Raw genomic sequence first — 18,315 nt, forward strand, 5'->3', positions numbered from 1 at the left:
AAACGGGTACATGGGTGGCAGGTAAACAGGAGGAGGACAAGGGAGGAGAGAAACGGGTAGATGGGTGGCAGGTAAACAGGAGGAGGACAAGGGAGGAGAGAAACGGGTACATGGGTGGCAGGGAAACAGGAGGAGGACAAGGGAGAAGAGAAACGGGTACATGGGTGGCAGGTAAACAGGAGGAGGACAAGGGAGGAGAGAAACGGGTACATGGGTGGCAGGGAAACAGGAGGAGGACAAGGGAGGAGAGAAACGGGTACATGGGTGACAGGGAAACAGGAGGAGGACAAGGGAGGAGAGAAACGGGTACATGGGTGACAGGGAAACAGGAGGAGGACAAGGGAGGAGAGAAACGGGTACATGGGTGGCAGGGAAACAGGAGGAGGACAAGGGAGGAGAGAAACGGGTACATGGGTGACAGGGAAACAAGAGGAGGACAAGGGAGGAGAGAAACGGGTACATGGGTGACAGGGAAACAGGAGGAGGACAAGGGAGGAGAGAAACGGGTACATGGGTGGCAGGTAAACAGGAGGAGGACAAGGGAGGAGAGAAACGGGTAGATGGGTGGCAGGTAAACAGGAGGAGGACAAGGGAGGAGAGAAACGGGTACATGGGTGGCAGGGAAACAGGAGGAGGACAAGGGAGAAGAGAAACGGGTACATGGGTGGCAGGTAAACAGGAGGAGGACAAGGGAGGAGAGAAACGGGTACATGGGTGGCAGGGAAACAGGAGGAGGACAAGGGAGGAGAGAAACGGGTATATGGGTGACAGGGAAACAAGAGGAGGACAAGGGAGGAGAGAAACGGGTACATGGGTGACAGGGAAACAGGAGGAGGACAAGGGAGGAGAGAAACGGGTACATGGGTGGCAGGGAAACAGGAGGAGGACAAGGGAGGAGAGAAACGGGTACATGGGTGACAGGGAAACAAGAGGAGGACAAGGGAGGAGAGAAACGGGTACATGGGTGACAGGGAAACAGGAGGAGGACAAGGGAGGAGAGAAACGGGTACATGGGTGGCAGGGAAACAGGAGGAGGACAAGGGGGTTAAAACACAAAAATCAATTCCCCAACTAAACCAGATGACCCTAAACACTCTGCAGCCCAGTAATGGTGTGGCCCTCCCATGCTAAATCTGATTTGCTAAGCAGAACCAACTCAATTTGTGGATCCACGGCTGGGGGGGGGGTGGAGGTTCCGGGCGGCGCCACAGGATCAGGAGCCCCCCCCCCCCAGCCGCCGAGGCTCCTTTTGCATATGTTCTCATTCTCAAATGTAATCACAGTGACTGAGAGGGCCCTGGGAGACCCCCTCCTATCTCTTCCTCTCTCCCCTGTGACAGCTTTGATCAGGAAGAGGGGTCCAAATTCAAATTCAGAACCACTAAGAGACGAGGCAGGACTCTGGTCACTCGGAGTCAGTGCAGTAGGGGTTATGTAATCTTTCACGTGCGGAAAGGTGTTGGATTTCAAGATGGATAACTGAGGAAAGCACTGATAGGTGGAAGAACGTGTGGGAAATATGAGAATGAAGAGAGAGGGGTTATCTCCCAGTCTCCTTTGTATTGAGCGTTATCCAGAGGGATTCAACTAGCCTTGAAGTCTGTCTTTCACTTTCATGCTCCAACCTGACTTGTGAGACTATGGTTCACCAGTCAGTCCTGCCCCGTAATACCATGGTGACAGGGACACTATGCGTACAGTACAACCCCCCCCCCCCGAGACATTTTCCCAGAAATCTATTGTCACAACTAAGGCTCTGGGTATTTCCTGATCAGCATCATAAAGTCACAGACGTTTTAGATGTCTGGTCTGTTCATGTGGTCAGGAAAAACTCCTGCCCCTTAGTCATAACTTATCCCGACACGACACAATGCCGACATAAAGAGTGTCACAAGTTGACGTACACTGAGTGTACACAACATTATGAACAAGAATCGGCACGGCGGGGGGGGGGGGCAGATCTGAGAGACAGAGCGTGGAACGTTCTCTAAACATTAGCCTTCAACCTGTCCATCAACGGTAGGCCTGTGGACTTGAAGCACAGCAGGTAGCCACAGACTCACTCGTGCTGCACCCAGAGAAGCACAGGCAGCCAGGCACACACAGATAAGCTACGACCACAGACGCATATGCCCAGCACAATGAAACGAACAGACTCACATTTCATTGATTCACAATCACACACTAGATAGAAATACAGGAAGAGAGTAACCAATTATTAGATACATCTATATTGGGTGGTGTTATGTCTATAAGCATGACTTCTTTCATTCACGTGTAACTCATGTGTTACTGTGTGTGTGTGTGTGTGTGTTTCTATTTGTGTGTGTCTAGGCCTCAGCAGTGGTCACTGATCCCATGTGGATGTGTGTTTGTATATACACTGAGTGTACAAAACATGAAGAACACTTGCTTTTTCCATGACATACACTGACCGGGTGAATCCAGGTGGAAGTTATGATCCCTTGTTGATGATCCCTTGTTGATGATCCCTTGTTGATGATCCCTTGTTGATGATCCCTTGTTGAATCCTCTTCAATCAGTGAAGATGAAGTGGAGGAGACAGGTTAAAGAAGGATTTTTGAGCCTTGAGACACTTGAGAAATGGATGGTGTGTGTGTGTGTGCCGTTCAGATGTGCAATGGGCGGACAAAAGATTGAAGTGCCTTTGAACAGGGTATGGTAGTAGGTGCCAGGTGCAGCGGTTTGTGTCAAGAACTGCAACGCTGCTGGGTTTTTTCACGATCAACAGTTTCCTGCGTGTATCATGAATGGTCCACCACCCAAAGGACATCTAGCTAACTTGAAACATTGGAGTCAACATGGAACGCTTTCGACACCTTGTAGAGTCCATGCCCCGACAAACTGAGGCTGTTCTGAGCGCATAAAGGGGGGAGGGGTGCAACTCAAAATAAAGAAGATATTCCTAATATTTTGTATACTCAGTGTAAATCTGGCCATGACAAATTAGGGCAGATAATGACAGCTGGCATTACTTTTAAGAAGAATATACATGTTGAACAGTTGTAGCTGGTTGTGTTTCGGTGTTATGTATGTCATTATAAATGTGATAAATGAGTTTATTTTACATTCCTCTAATTGCCTGGTATTTATTTCGAATTTTCTTGGTAAATGTAAATGACCTAAGTAATTGTAATGATATTTTATTGTCTTTCATCTAAATTGAAACAAGCACATACACCGTCTGGTTTCCAGGGTCGTGTTCATATTTGCATTCTTTCATTTTTGCACTACAACATGACTCAATTTCAGTGATCCAGTGTACTCTGTATAACCCAATGAGGTTGACAGAGGTAAAGGGTGTGAAACAGAGGGAATGGAAACAGGTTGATAAACTGAGCAATATTGGTGATGGCAGATGAATCCACTAACACCAAGTGTGTCAGTGCCCACTGTGCCAAGACAAAGATATGGACACACTAGGCACGTTTCCTGAACCTTGTAGAGTAATTGAACAGGCTCAATACAAAACCTCTCACAATCCCTCCCTCCTCGTTCTCTCTCTCCCACTCTTTCTCTCTTCTCTCTCTCTCTCTTTCATTCTCTCTCCAAGCAACGCAATAGGACAACCCAATCCCTCTCTTTCTCTTTCTTTTCTCTCTCGCTCGATCTGCTTCTCCCTTGCTATTGGTGAGTTGCACCTTTTTCTCTTACACCATTGGACGAGTACATGTCTCCTCTCTCTCTCTCTCTCTCTCTCTCTCTCTCTCTCTCTCTCTCTCTCTCTCTCTCTCTCTCTCTCTCTCTCTCTCTCTCTCTCTCTCTCTCTCTCTCTCTCTCTCTCTGTCACGATGCTGCCCATGATAAGCACTGAGCCGGGGGTCTGTCCAATCATTGTCGGAGCCATCAATCAGGTCTGACAGGCCCAGATGACATGAAAAGGAGCGGCAGCGGCAGCCATTAACCGCCGCCCCACCCACCCCCCCTGCATCCCCCCGGCCCCCTGCGCTTTGTTTTCCTTTCAGCGGACAAAAACAGACTGACAAGATGGAGGGCTGGACATTAATCAAACCACCCTGTGGAACAACCTCTTCCAAGCAGATAATAAATAAATTCCACTCCTCTCATTGGACAGATGCTCTCATTTGGGCCCTAACCCTGCCTACGTACCCAGCCCACCTCCCTTTTACCCTTTACCCTCTCTCTCTCTCTCTCTCTCTCTCTCTCTCTCTCTCTCTCTCTCTCTCTCTCTCTCTCTCTCTCTCTCTCTCTCTCTCTCTCTCTCTCTCTCTCTCTCTCTCTCTCTCTCTCTCTCCTCACTACATTTTTAAGGGTCGTCATCTGCCACTATTCCCCACAGATCGGGGGTGGGCAGGTGTTAGTGCTCTGTGAGGCGGACCAGGGCTGGAGCTGAGTCGAGCCCTGTCCCCTGGTTCAGAGTCAGACATCCCCCTGCTCTCCCCTCACACACACACTACGATCGGCCATCTCGAGGGGCTGGAGTTACCTGGGCAACCGGCCATGCTGTGGTGGTTGGTGCATTGTGTGTTTGGCTGCTGGGGTGACAGACAGACAGACAGACAGACAGACAGACAGACAGACAGACAGACAGACAGACAGACACTGAGTCGTCCCCAAGAGGAGCGGCTACCATCAGAGAGAGCACGAACACTGCTCCTTGCGCCACGACAAAGAGATTGCACTCACGTGGACATGTGTACATGCTTGAATACAGACACATTCATTAACGTGTGTGTTCTCCAAATACATATGGATCGCAAAGGTTTTGTATGTAAAGACAAAATGTGTGCCCAGTTTACACACACATTTAGTCACACGTCAATTCCTTTATTCTAACCCTCTCGTTTATTCTAACCCTTTTGTTTGTTTCTCAGAGAGAGAGCGAGGCCATTCAATTGAGCAGAGGAGCGCATCACTGGCCATTCAATCATGTAGACCAGACCCTTTTCCTAGGAGCCTTTCCCTGTTCTGTTCCGCACACTAGCCTATATCCTCATTGGGACTTGAGGAAAATTACCCCATCTCAACAACATTATCCTGCATTGCTGTGATGACTGTACGGCGCCAATGTTGTTGTGACATCACAGGACTCTGGTTTGTCTGCTGAGTATCATGTGAAATTAATAAGATAGTAGTGCCAGCGTGGATGACTGGGCAGCTACCGTGTTAGCCACTCTTATCAGTGTTATTAGATTCCATACGGTACTATTTCTGAGTACTGTAATACCTGTAAGCCTCTCTATGCTCTGTCTATGGGACACATCACACTTGAGGACATTGGGAAAGCATGTGTTCTCTAAACAGCCTGACTGGCCACATACACTCACTGGAATAAAGCGGATTTGAAGAAATATACAGCATTCTTGAGCAGAGAACAACTTCAAATCCTAACTGTAACAGTTGTACATTAATATTACAGAGGAAAACTATTTTCTCCAGAGCTACAAATCTAAAATACTTTGTTGGAAGAAATGTATTGTTGGCAAACTACTCACAACAAAGACACATCATTATTCTGTCAATTAGACAGTCTATTTTCCCCCAGAAATATTTGTCTGCGGTTTGACAGAGATGGAAGATGAACGTAAAGTAAACGCGTCGCGTGGGCTGTGTGTGTGTGGCACTGTGGGTACCCTGGCACCCTGCGTTCCAAGGCATTGTGGGATATGTTTGCTTACCACCAGAAACGTGGCGTAAATGATATATTAAAAATCACAGCAGGGGAAAGACACTCAATTCCCTTTTAATGCAATCTGTTTCCCTCCCTGCTGTTTCTGACCCAGTTCAGGGAGAGAGCCATGGTGAGGTTATACATCTCTATGGCCACCACGGTTTAGAGAAGAGGGGCTTGAAGGGGCCACAGTTATCTAGGCCCGATCGTTACCTTAGGAGAAACCTCTGCCTCCTTTAATTGAGAGATGACTATCTAGATGTTAGATGGTCTCAAAGATCTACTGAAAGAGAAGATCTCTGTATCACAAATGAATATTTATGGTGTCACAGAGCAATGCATTGAGTAGTATAATACAGTGATGTACAATTCTTTAAAGTACTACTTAAGTCGTTTTTGGGGGTATCTGTACATTACTTTACTATATTTTTTAACAACTTTTACTTTTACTTGACTACATTCCTAAAGACAATTCTATACTTTTTACACCATACATTTTCCCTGACACTCAAAATGACAGAAAATGGTCCAATTCGCACACTTATCAGAACATCCCTGGTCATCCCTACTGCCTCTGATCTGGCGGACTCACTAAACACAAATGCTTTGTTTTTGAATAATGTCTGAGTGTTCGAGTGTGACCTTGGCTATCCGTAAATTTAAAAAATCAAGAAAATTGTGCCGTCTGGTTTGCTTAATATAAGGAATTTAAAATTATTCGTACTTTTACTTTTGATACTTAAATATATTGGAGCAATTACATTTACTTTTGATACTTAAGTATATTTACACTTTTACTCAAGTAATATTTTACTGGGTGACTTTCACTTTTACTTGAGTCATTTTATATGAAGGTATCTTTACTTCTGAGAATTGAGTACTTTTCCCAGCACTGGCATAATAAATATGTTCAAGATATAAAGCAACATCTTCTATGAGTTGCTGAGAAAATGACAGGATCACATTTCGGTCATGGATACTGCAGGACAGAGACACAGTGGCAAAACAACGCAGATACACATAGCATCCACAGAAAGGGGTTAGATGACAGGAAACAGACTTGATTATTGCACTGGCTCTATACACACTCGCTGGACTTTAACACACATACACTCACAGACACAAAACACGTACACGAATACATATTGACGCCACACACACAAACACACACTTTCATACTTTTCATAAACGCCGCTGCTACTCTGCTTATCTATCCTGATTGCCTCGTCACTTTTACCCCTACCTACATGTCATATTACCTTAATTACCTCAACTACCTCCTACCCCCTCCCCTGCACATTGAGTCAGTACCATGCCCCTTGTATATAGCCCCGCTATTGTTATTTTATTGTATTACCAATTCATTTTTTGTTAATACAAATTCTAGTAAGCATTTCCCGGCAAAGTCTACACCCTTTGTATGTGGTGCATGTGACAAATATAATTTGATTTGATGGCTGAGATAACTGATTGTCTAAAAAAAGACACACTCCCTTGTCCAACCCAGGTCTAAATAAAACCCTGGTCCTACACAAACCATTGTCACACACTTATCTGCAGTGATATTGACACCTAAAATGGATTAGCTTCATGCAGCACAGATGATGATGGAGCAGATTTGTGGGGTACATGCGTCTGTCTTGAGTGTGTGTGGGTGTGGGATAAGAGAGATAGGACAGGGTTGTATTGATTATGGAGCATATGTGGTTCCCACGCCATGCTTTGTTCCCGGTGGGAGCCTCTCCGTTGTGGCTCTTTTGTGAGGAGCACAGCTGGTGAGTGAGGACCAGGCTGGGTTCCTCTGAGGACCTGGGGAAAACTCTTGTTCATCCTGGGGCTTCAGGAAGAACACAGGTCCTTTTGAAAGATTGGTCATTGGTCTCCAGTTGCATTGGCATAGTTGTTAGGTAATAATTAGGCGTTCATTTTGATGCACCATACAACGCAAAGAGTAATCATTAGAAAATGGTAGGTTAGATCTCTTCATTTTAAAATCATTTCAATGTTATGTTTTATAAGATACCATAGATATAAAAACGAAGATATTTCTAAAATGTCTTGAGGGTATTACTGCTATGATAACATGAAGTGTCAGTATCAGTTCTAGAATAATGTTTAAAAAAATGTTAAAAAAAGCACAATGATGCTTTGGGGAAAAACAAAATCATTTTTTATTCAGCAACATTGTAATTAATTCAATACTAACTAATTCAATACTAAGGCTAGGTTCATTTCACGAGGTCAATGACAATACTGTAAATCAAACGGAAGTGACACAGAGTGCAGCGCAGCTTCACCGACGGCTATCTTGTCGACTTCCCTACAGAGCACCGACTGACTGCCACCTCCTTCAGAGAAACAAGAGTACGAAACTTGGATACAAATCACTTGCCATCTACTAGGCCTACTACTGCTGGCTGGCTAGCTGAGGCTTGAGAACGATGCCAGAGGGCAGAGGAAGAATAAGCTACAGTATCATCTAACTTCACCTGAGCAGTAACTAGTCTCGATCAGATTGGAGTCCATAACACTTCCCCTGGAATGATCACGTTGTCAGACAAATAGACTCCTCCCTCACTAGCCTATTTCTCTCCCGGACCAGAGACATGGCTGGGAATGGACAGACAAACAGATAGACTAGACTGGTGTTGATAAGGCTGCTCCATTTTGGTTCCCTCTCACAGCAGTTATTATGTGAGTCTCCCTCCCATAATTGCACTTTAACCTGGACAGGGGCGGGGCACTTCACTCCCCTTAGATGTAGAAAGTACTCTCCGCCCCTTCTGACCCGGCCTCTGGCTCCACCTTCACGGCCAGATGAGGCTTCTTGCGGAGCCGCTTGGCTTCGTTCTGCAGCTTCTGGCGGATGTAGCCCTTGATCTCCGAGTCCGTCTTCCCTGGGAAGTAGTGCTGCACCGCTCCTGTGGGAGATAGGTCAAAGATCAGAAACCTATAGAGATGTAAAGTTATCATTACTTGGAAATAACAAGGACATTGCCATTAAGGGGTTCCACCATTTTAAAGTAGTCAACTGCGTGGGGATTCCTATGGGTTGGGGGCGATCCGCCAATGATCAGAGCATTGCCAATGATCAGAGCATTGTCAAATCAAATTCAATTGTATTTGTCACATGCGCTGAATACAACCTTACTGTGAAACGCATAAGTAACCAACAATGTAGTTGGTTAAGAAAATATTTACTAAATAAACTAGTAACACAAGAAAATTACATAACAATAACGAGGCTATATACAGGGGGTACCTGTACCGAGTAGATGCACGGGGATATAGGTTAGTCAAGGCAATTTGTAAAGTGACTATGCATAGATAATAAACAACGAGTGGCATCAGTGTGAAAACAGAGGTGAGATAGAAGCGGTTAAGGAGCATTTTGGTCCTAGACTTGGCGCTCCTGTACAGCTCGCCATGCGGTAGCAGAGAGAAAGGTCTATGACTTAGGTGACTGGAGTCTTTGCCAATTCTTTGGGCCTTCCTCTGACACCGCATAGTATATAGGTCCTGGATGGCAGGAAGCTTGATCCCCAGTGATGTACTGGGCCGTATGCACTATCCTCTGCAGCGCCTTACGGTCAGGTACCAAGCAGTTGCCAGGCGGCGATGCAACCGGTCAGGATGCTCTCGATGGTGCAGCTGTAGAACTTTTTGTGACTCTGGAGACCCATGCCAAATCTCGTGAGGGGGAAAAAAGGTGTTGTCGTGCCCTCTTCACGACTGTCTTGGTGTGTTTGGACCATGATAGTTCATTGATGATGTGGTCACCAAGGAACTTGAAACTCTCGACCCGCTCCACTACAGCCCCGTCGATGCTCGTGATGAGCATTGTTTGGCGCATTGGTGTCTTCTGCAAATAGTTTTGTCTAGCTTGTAAATGGCTTTAAGCTACAGTGCCTTGCGAAAGTATTCGGCCCCCTTGAACTTTGCGACCTTTTGCCACATTTCAGGCTTCAAACATAAAGATATAAAACTGTATTTTTTTGTGAAGAATCAACAACAAGTGGGACACAATCATGAAGTGGAACGACATTTATTGGATATTTCAAACTTTTTTAACAAATCAAAAACTGAATAATTGGGCGTGCAAAATTATTCAGCCCCTTTACTTTCAGTGCAGCAAACTCTCTCCAGGAGTTCAGTGAGGATCTCTGAATGATCCAATGTTGACCTAAATGACTAATGATGATAAATACAATCCACCTGTGTGTAATCAAGTCTCCGTATAAATGCACCTGCACTGTGATAGTCTCAGAGGTCAGTTAAAAGCGCAGAGAGCATCATGAAGAACAAGGAACACACCAGGCAGGTCTGAGATACTGTTGTGAAGAAGTTTAAAGCCGGATTTGGATACAAAAAGATTTCCCAAGCTTTAAACATCCCAAGGAGCACTGTGCAAGCGATAATATTGAAATGGAAGGAGTATCAGACCACTGCAAATCTACCAAGACCTGGCCGTCCCTCTAAACTTTCAGCTCATACAAGGAGAAGACTGATCAGAGATGCAGCCAAGAGGCCCATGATCACTCTGGATGAACTGCAGAGATCTACAGCTGAGGTGGGAGACTCTGTCCATAGGACAACAATCAGTTGTATATTGCACAGATCTGGTCTTTATGGAAGAGTGGCAAGAAGAAAGTCATTTCTTAAAGATATCCATAAAAAGTGTAGTTTAAAGCTTGCCACAAGCCACCTGGGAGACGCACCAAACATGTGGAAGAAGGTGCTCTGGTCAGATGAAACCAAAATTGAACTTTTTGGCAACAATGCAAAACGTTATGTTTGGCGTAAAAGCAACACAGCTCATCACCCTGAACACACCATCCCCACTGTCAAACATGGTGGTGGCAGCATCATGGTTTGGGCCTGCTTTTCTTCAGCAGGGACAGGGAAGATGGTTCAAATTGATGGGAAGATGAATGGAGCCAAATACAGGACCATTCTGGAAGAAAACCTGATGGAGTCTGCAAAAGACCTGAGACTGGGACGGAGATTTGTCTTCCAACAAGACAATGATCCAAAACATAAAGCAAAATCTACAATGGAATGGTTCAAAAATAAACATATCCAGTCAAAGTCCAGACCTGAATCCAATTGAGAATCTGTGGAAAGAACTGAAAACTGCTGTTCACAAATGCTCTCCATCCAACCTCACTGAGCTCGAGCTGTTTTGCAAGGAGGAATGGGAAAAAATTTCAGTCTCTCGATGTGCAAAACTGATAGAGACATACCCCAAGCGACTTACAGCTGTCATCGCAGCAAAAGGTGGCGCTACAAAGAATTAACTTAAGGGGGCTGAATAATTTTGCACGCCCAATTTTTCCGTTTTTGATTTGTTAAAAAAGTTTGAAATATCCAATAAATGTCGTTCCACTTCATGATTGTGTCCCACTTGTTGTTGATTCTTCACAAAAAAATACAGTTTTATATCTTTATGTTTGAAGCCTGAAATGTGGCAAAAGGTCGCAAAGTTCAAGGGGGCCGAATACTTTCGCAAGGCACTGTATATCACCGCCATCTAGTGGGCACAATAAATTAATGACAAGATTAGGTTCAAGACTCCAGCACTGCAGGTGTGGATAAATCACCAATATTAGCTTTACGCTTTTCTTCAAACACCAAACTCATCAAAAATCTTTCAAATGGTGATAGCCTCAATGGCGCTGCGCATGTTGTCAGATGCCAAAATAGCACAGATACAAAGGTGAGATCTCTATACATCTCTAAGCCTGTACCTAGAATACCGTGGTCTATAAACGGCAGTTCGGGTCCCAGACAATGTCAGATTAGAAGTCAAACGGAAATAACAACACTGTTACTGTAGTCATTAAGCAGACAACCTTATCCAGATCGACTTACAGTCCCTGCATTCAACTAACTTTGATAGGAAGGTATGAAGTTCATGTGAAAAGTATTTCCATTGTAGCATGAGGTAAGTGCGGGAAGTGTGACATGTTCAACTGCCATATGGGGGTGTGACTAGCTGTTATGAGGGGATGTGACTAGCTGTTATGAGGGGGTGTGACTAGCTGTTATGAGGGGATGTGACTAGCTGTTATGAGTCGATGGGACTAGCTGTTATGAGGGGATGGGACTAGCTGTTATGAGGGGATGGGACTAGCTGTTATGAGGGGGTGTGACTAGCTGTTATGAGGGGATGTGACTAGCTGTTATGAGGGGATGTGACTAGCTGTTATGAGGCGATGGGACTAGCTGTTATGAGGGGATGTGACTAGCTGTTATGAGGGGATGGGACTAGCTGTTATGAGGGGGTGTGACTAGCTGTTATGAGGGGATGTGACTAGCTGTTATGAGGGGGTGTGACTAGCTGTTATGAGGGGATGTGACTAGCTGTTATGAGGGGATGGGACTAGCTGTTATGAGGGGGTGTGACTAGCTGTTATGAGGGGATGGGACTAGCTGTTATGAGGGGATGTGACTAGCTGTTATGAGGGGATGTGACTAGCTGTTATGAGGGGATGGGACTAGCTGTTATGAGGGGATGTGACTAGCTGTTATGAGGGGGTGTGACTAGCTGTTATGAGGGGATGTGACTAGCTGTTATGAGGGGATGGGACTAGCTGTTATGAGGGGGTGTGACTAGCTGTTATGAGGGGATGGGACTAGCTGTTATGAGGGGATGTGACTAGCTGTTATGAGGGGATGTGACTAGCTGTTATGAGGGGATGGGACTAGCTGTTATGAGGGGATGGGACTAGCTGTTATGAGGGGATGGGACTAGCTGTTATGAGGGGATGGGACTAGCTGTTATGAGGGGATGGGACTAGCTGTTATGAGGGGATGGGACTAGCTGTTATGAGGAGATGGGACTAGCTGTTATGAGGGGATGGGACTAGCTGTTATGAGGGGATGGGACTAGCTGTTATGAGGGGATGGGACTAGCTGTTATGAGGGGATGGGACTAGCTGTTATGAGGGGATGGGACTAGCTGTTATGAGGGGGTGTGACTAGCTGTTATGAGGGGATGGGACTAGCTGTTATGAGGGGAAGGGACTAGCTGTTATGAGGGGATGTGTTTAGCTGTTATGAGTGGATGTGTTTAGCTGTTATGAGTGGATGTGTTTAGCTGTTATGAGGGGAGGTGTTTAGCTGTTATGAGGGGATGTGTTTAGCTGTTATGAGGGGATGTGTTTAGATGTGATGAGGGGAGGTGTTTAGCTGTTATGAGGGGATGTGTTTAGCTGTTATGAGGGGATGTGTTTAGCTGTTATGAGGGGATGTGTTTAGCTGTTATGAGGGGAGGTGTTTAGCTGTTATGAGGGGAGGTGTTTAGCAGTTATGAGGGATGTGTTTAGCTGTTATGGGGGGAGGTGTTTAGCTGTTATGAGGGGATGTGTTTAGCTGTTATGAGGGGATGTGTTTAGCTGTTATGAGGGGATGTGTTTAGCTGTTATGAGGGGAGGTGTTTAGCTGTTATGAGGGGAGGTGTTTAGCTGTTATGAGGGGATGTGTTTAGCTGTTATGAGGGGATGTGTTTAGCTGTTATGAGGGGATGTGTTTAGCTGTTATGAGGGGAGGTGTTTAGCTGTTATGAGGGGAGGTGTTTAGCAGTTATGAGGGATGTGTTTAGCTGTTATGAGGGGAGGTGTTTAGCAGTTATGAGGGGAGGTGTTTAGCAGTTATGAGGGATGTGTTTAGCTGTTATGAGGGGAGGTGTTTAGCTGTTATGAGGGGAGGTGTTTAGCAGTTATGAGGGGAGGTGTTTAGCAGTTATGAGGGATGTGTTTAGCTGTTATGAGGGGAGGTGTTTAGCAGTTATGAGGGGAGGTGTTTAGCAGTTATGAGGGATGTGTTTAGCTGTTATGAGGGGAGGTGTTTAGCTGTTATGAGGGGGTGTGAATAGCTGTTATGAGGGGATGTGTCTAGCTGTTATGAGGGGATGTGTTTAGCTGTTATGAGGGGGTGTGACTAGCTGTTATGAGGGGATGTGTTTAGCTGTTATGAGGGGGTGTGATTAGCTGTTATGAGGGGATGTGTTTAGCTGTTATGAGGGGATGTGTTTAGCTGTTATGAGGGATGTGTTTAGCTGTTATGAGGGGATGTGACTAGCTGTTATGAGGGGATGTGTCTAGCTGTTATGAGGGGATGTGTTTAGCTGTTATGAGGGGATGTGTTTAGCTGTTATGAGGGGATGTGACTAGCTGTTATGAGGGGATGTGTCTAGCTGTTATGAGGGGATGTGTTTAGCTGTTATGAGGGGATGTGTTTAGCTGTTATGAGGGTGTGTGTTTAGCTGTTATGAGGGGATGTGTTTAGCTGTTATGAGGGGGTGTGACTAGCTGTTATGAGGGGATGTGTTTAGCTGTTATGAGGGGGTGTGATTAGCTGTTATGAGGGGATGTGTTTAGCTGTTATGAGGGGATGTGTTTAGCTGTTATGAGGGATGTGTTTAGCTGTTATGAGGGGATGTGACTAGCTGTTATGAGGGGATGTGTCTAGCTGTTATGAGGGGATGTGTTTAGCTGTTATGAGGGGATGTGTTTAGCTGTTATGAGGGGGTGTGTTTAGCTGTTATGAGGGGATGTGTTTAGCTGTTATGAGGGGGTGTGAATAGCTGTTATGAGGGGGTGTGACTAGCTGTTATGAGGGGATGTGTTTAGCTGTTATGAGGGGGTGTGATTAGCTGTTATGAGGGGATGTGTTTAGCTGTTATGAGGGGATGTGTTTAGCTGTTATGAGGGATGTGTTTTGCTGTTATGAGTGGATGTGTTTAGCTGTTATGATGGGATGTGTTTAGCTGTTATGACGGGATGTGTTTAGCTGTTATGATGGGATGTGTTTTGCTGTTATGAGTGGATGTGTTTAGCTGTTATGAGGGGATGTGTTTAGCTGTTATGAGTGGATGTGTTTAGCTGTTATGAGGGGATGTGTTTAGCTGTTATGAGTGGATGTGTTTAGCTGTTATGAGGGGATGTGTTTAGCTGTTATGAGTGAATGTGTTTGGCTGTTATGAGGGGATGTGTTTAGCTGTTATGAGTGGAGGTGTTTAGCTGTTATGAGGGATGTGTTTAGCTGTTATGAGTGGATGTGTTTAGCTGTTATGAGTGGATGTGTTTAGCTGTTGTGAGTGGATGTGTTTAGCTGTTATGAGTGGATGTGTTTAGCTGTTATGAGTGGATGTGTTTAGCTGTTATGAGTGGATGTGTTTAGCTGTTATGAGGGATGTGTTTAGCTGTTATGAGTGGATGTGTTTAGCTGTTATGAGTGGATGTGTTTAGCTGTTATGAGTGGATGTGTTTAGCTGTTATGAGTGGATGTGTTTAGCTGTTATGAGTGGATGTGTTTAGCTGTTATGAGTGGATGTGTTTAGCTGTCTCAGGCTGCAGTACAGACGAGACCTTACTCAGTATTGCCTGGATCTCGTCTGCAGGCAGGGCAGGCTTGGGTTGGCCCCTCTTGTTGTTGACGATGCCGGAGATGGAGTGAGAGGCCAGGCAGTCCCTCTCATAGAGGCCCCGGAGCAGGTCATTGGTCAGCTTCTGGGCAGTGGTCCCCGTGTTACAGTGGTCAAGCAGCTCCGCAGTGATGAACTGAATAGTAAAAGACATTAGGTTGCACCTTTAAAATTGTAGTGGCCCATCCCATTTTAGAGATACAGTGGAGTCCGTAATTGTTGCACCCTTGATAATGATGAGAAAAAAATACTGTTTTTTTTTTTTTTAAAGACAAATACTCAGCTATATTTTAAGCTAAACATTTTTGCCGATTATATTATTTTATACTAATACAATTGCCCAGAGAAAGACATAGGGGTCAAAATGATTTTTGCTTCCTCTGTTCCTGGGGCCCTTGTTATGGTCAACGGCATCATGAACTTTACCCAGTACCACAACATTTTAGCCAAAAAAAACGTGGTTGCCTCTGCCAGGAGGCTGACACTTGGCCTTAAGTGGATCTTCCAGCAAGACAATAACCCCAAGCACTAATCGAAATTCACAAAGAAATGGTTAATTGACTACAAGATCAACATTTCGCAATGGCCATCTCAGTCTCTGGACATGTCCCAATTTTCTGGGATACAATATAACTCAGTATTTGTATTATTTATTTCATACAGTCTATTTGGCTCATCTTTATCAAGGATGCCAAACATTATGGACCCGGCTGTATATTAGCATTCTGCTATAAGACAAAGACAAAAGGCCTATTCAGTCAACTTCAAAGAATAGATATCATTTTGCATATTGCATGACATCAAAAAGGACTCCTAGTACAGTTTTTAACCTCTCCTGAAAACATATGCTATATATTTTTGACGTCAAAGATATTTAAAGGGTTCATCACCTCCTGATAGAGCGGTGGTCCGTTGATCTGGGAACCCCCCTCATGAGACCCCGGAGGGTATCCATTCTGGTGGGGGTGGGGGGGCTCTAGTTTGGCCGCCCAGCACCCGTTCAGCACCCCTGGAGAGGCCAGCAGGGCCGACGTTGTCATGGCACCACTCCTCACCAGGATCTCAGGCATGCTGGGAGATGTAGTTCTCCGGTCCGTGCTGCTCGACCACACCTCCGTCCTCTCGATCAGGGTCTCCAGGTTACGTGCCAACTTTCCACACGCTAGCATACCATAGTATAGTATGGCAGTCATTAGTATGAATCCCACAAAAATCCAAGAGATTAAAGCATCCTCGGTTGTTCTTAGGCACAGATTTAGGAACAGCATTTCCTCCCTGACTCCTGACCTTAATCATTAGCAGGGAAAATATAAAAATGAACTCAGATCAGTGTCTAGGGGCAACTTCCTCCTACTTCTCTTGCTGGCCCTCACCTGTGAGGCATCTGATTTGCTCCCTCAGGTTGTCCATCTCTCGCTGCATGCTCAGCACCATGGCAACCAGGTCAGCCTTCGAGCGTGACTGTAGGCCTCCGGGACCCTTGAGAGAAATTAAGAAGTCAAAAAGTCATACATAGAAGGTCTAAACCACAAGCAATCACTCACACACACACACACTCACGCACTCGCACACTGCCGTCATCCAGTGTACCTCTGCCATGAAGTCGCCATCCTCGATGCGTTCCACACTGGGGTCGTCTGACACTAGTACCTGCTTGGAGATAAGAAATTAATCATACAAGTTGTCTCACTTATATGGAATTGTGGGTCAGTCAGTGTTTTTTTATTTGATTTGTTATATGATGTATTGTCAGCTATGGTCAAAATCATAGCTAGATTGAAACATCAGGAAATCCCTGTGATGATGATAAAAAATATTATTCTTCATAAATTCTTATGTCTTGCCAAAAAATACATAGAGTTTCATTGTAGAGCTATGATTCAGAATCCTTCTTTTATTTAGGAGTAGCAGCAACATGTTACTTGTTGCTGGCTTGGCTTGGCGTTCTTTTCACCACCTCCCCTTGCCAAAGGTTTGTGCTCTCCTCTCCCCCCCTCCTCCTCGCTCCATCATTGAGATCAATGGCTGCCCCCACCATGCCTCTCTCTCATATTAGCGCCATTATGACAAAACGCCGCTGAGAGGTGAATGCTCTCTGTGTCACTACTACTACAGCCTTGTGGCTTCCAAGTTGTAAAACCCTCAAGCGAGGAAGTGAGGTGCTATATTACTAACGTACAAATAGGATTTATGTCGCTCGGTCAAGATGCCCATATGATGCCATCATAATGAGCAGACGCGTGCCAACCCCGACAGATAATAGAGCAAACTTTGTCCCAAAAATATTATATGATAATAGTAGAGCCAAACCCTAGTTTTCAACTTCTGGAGAGCGGTGTTGCATGGTGGGTTCTCTTCTACGTTCTCTTTCACCGGGTGTGTGTGCTTTCTTCTCTTCTGCAGTCTGTGCTGTAATAGACAGTCCGGGTAGGGTAATTAGCGACATAAATCGTGAGCGACAAAATACTCGCTCCTCACCGAATGGGCAGCTACTATATAAAGACCAGACTACAAATAACCGATAAACGTTTACGTACACATGGAGGCTGGCTGTGCGATGTCGTGATGCCAAAGTCTTCATATTTAGGGTCTTCCTCCTCCTCTTCTTCATATTCGAGGTCGAAAATGCGCTTTGCTATTGTTTTCCTTCTCATCTTTCTCCCATTATCCTTTTCCCCCGCTGAAACACTGGCTGCTTCTTGAACATGCTGGTCAATACACTGTGCTCGGCTCCCCGACTTTCACGTCAATGCTGGGTAGGCACCCGCAGCAACCGTGGCGCGGGGAACAATATTTGTTACGGTTGTACTTATTGTAGCTCATTTAGTAGAACAGTATTCCACACACTTGATTTAATAAGCTATTTTTCGGTTTAATGTACCGTGGCATGACATGGCAAGACTGCTCAAGATGAAAGCAGCAGTTATAGCTTTGGGCATGCTCATGACTTTCAAGTACATTTATTGTTTAATTATTTCACAATTATTTGAATGGGAGGGTGTATTCCAAGAGATAACGTACACTATGTGGATTTCAATTCCATCACGATGCTATAGGGTACTAGGGGGTAACAAGCCCTCCCTAAGAACAATGTTTAATTATCTAAAAAAACAATGTCTAATTGCTGACACAAAAAAAGCTACGTTTGTGAAATAAAATGGTTTGTGGATGAAGATCATGCTTAGGCGAATAAACTATAAAGGGAAATAAATGGCTACAGTTTACACTTTTTTTG

At 45.1% G+C, this 18,315-nt stretch overlaps 1 protein-coding gene across 1 annotated transcript; it reads right to left on the reverse strand.

Annotated features, from left to right (window-relative positions):
* Window positions 1–7,806: 7,806 nt before the first annotated feature.
* Window positions 7,807–18,017, reverse strand: LOC118384424 (uncharacterized). The gene is made up of 7 exons (XM_035770949.2): window positions 17,618–18,017; window positions 17,391–17,489; window positions 16,671–16,730; window positions 16,454–16,559; window positions 15,971–16,242; window positions 15,030–15,216; window positions 7,807–8,574 (listed from the first exon to the last, which is right to left on the reverse strand). The coding sequence occupies exons 1-7, from the start codon at window positions 17,732–17,734 to the stop codon at window positions 8,408–8,410; spliced, it is 1,008 nt and encodes a 335-aa protein (XP_035626842.1). The 5' UTR covers window positions 17,735–18,017; the 3' UTR covers window positions 7,807–8,407.
* Window positions 18,018–18,315: the final 298 nt, after the last annotated feature.

Source organism: Oncorhynchus keta, chromosome 5 (assembly GCF_023373465.1).
Source record: "Oncorhynchus keta strain PuntledgeMale-10-30-2019 chromosome 5, Oket_V2, whole genome shotgun sequence".
NCBI lineage: Eukaryota > Metazoa > Chordata > Actinopteri > Salmoniformes > Salmonidae > Oncorhynchus > Oncorhynchus keta.

Excerpts from the sequence above, each read along its gene's own strand:
- LOC118384424 (XM_035770949.2), bottom strand. The coding sequence starts at position 17,734 with ATGAGAAGGAAAACAATAGCAAAGCGCATTTTCGACCTCGAATATGAA. Across the intron at positions 16,731-17,390 it reads TCCAGAAGTTGAAAACTAGG|GTACTAGTGTCAGACGACCC; the intron begins GTTTGGCTCTAC and ends ATCTCCAAGCAG. Across the intron at positions 8,575-15,029 it reads CGAGATCCAGGCAATACTGA|GAGCGGTGCAGCACTACTTC; the intron begins GTAAGGTCTCGT and ends TATCTCCCACAG.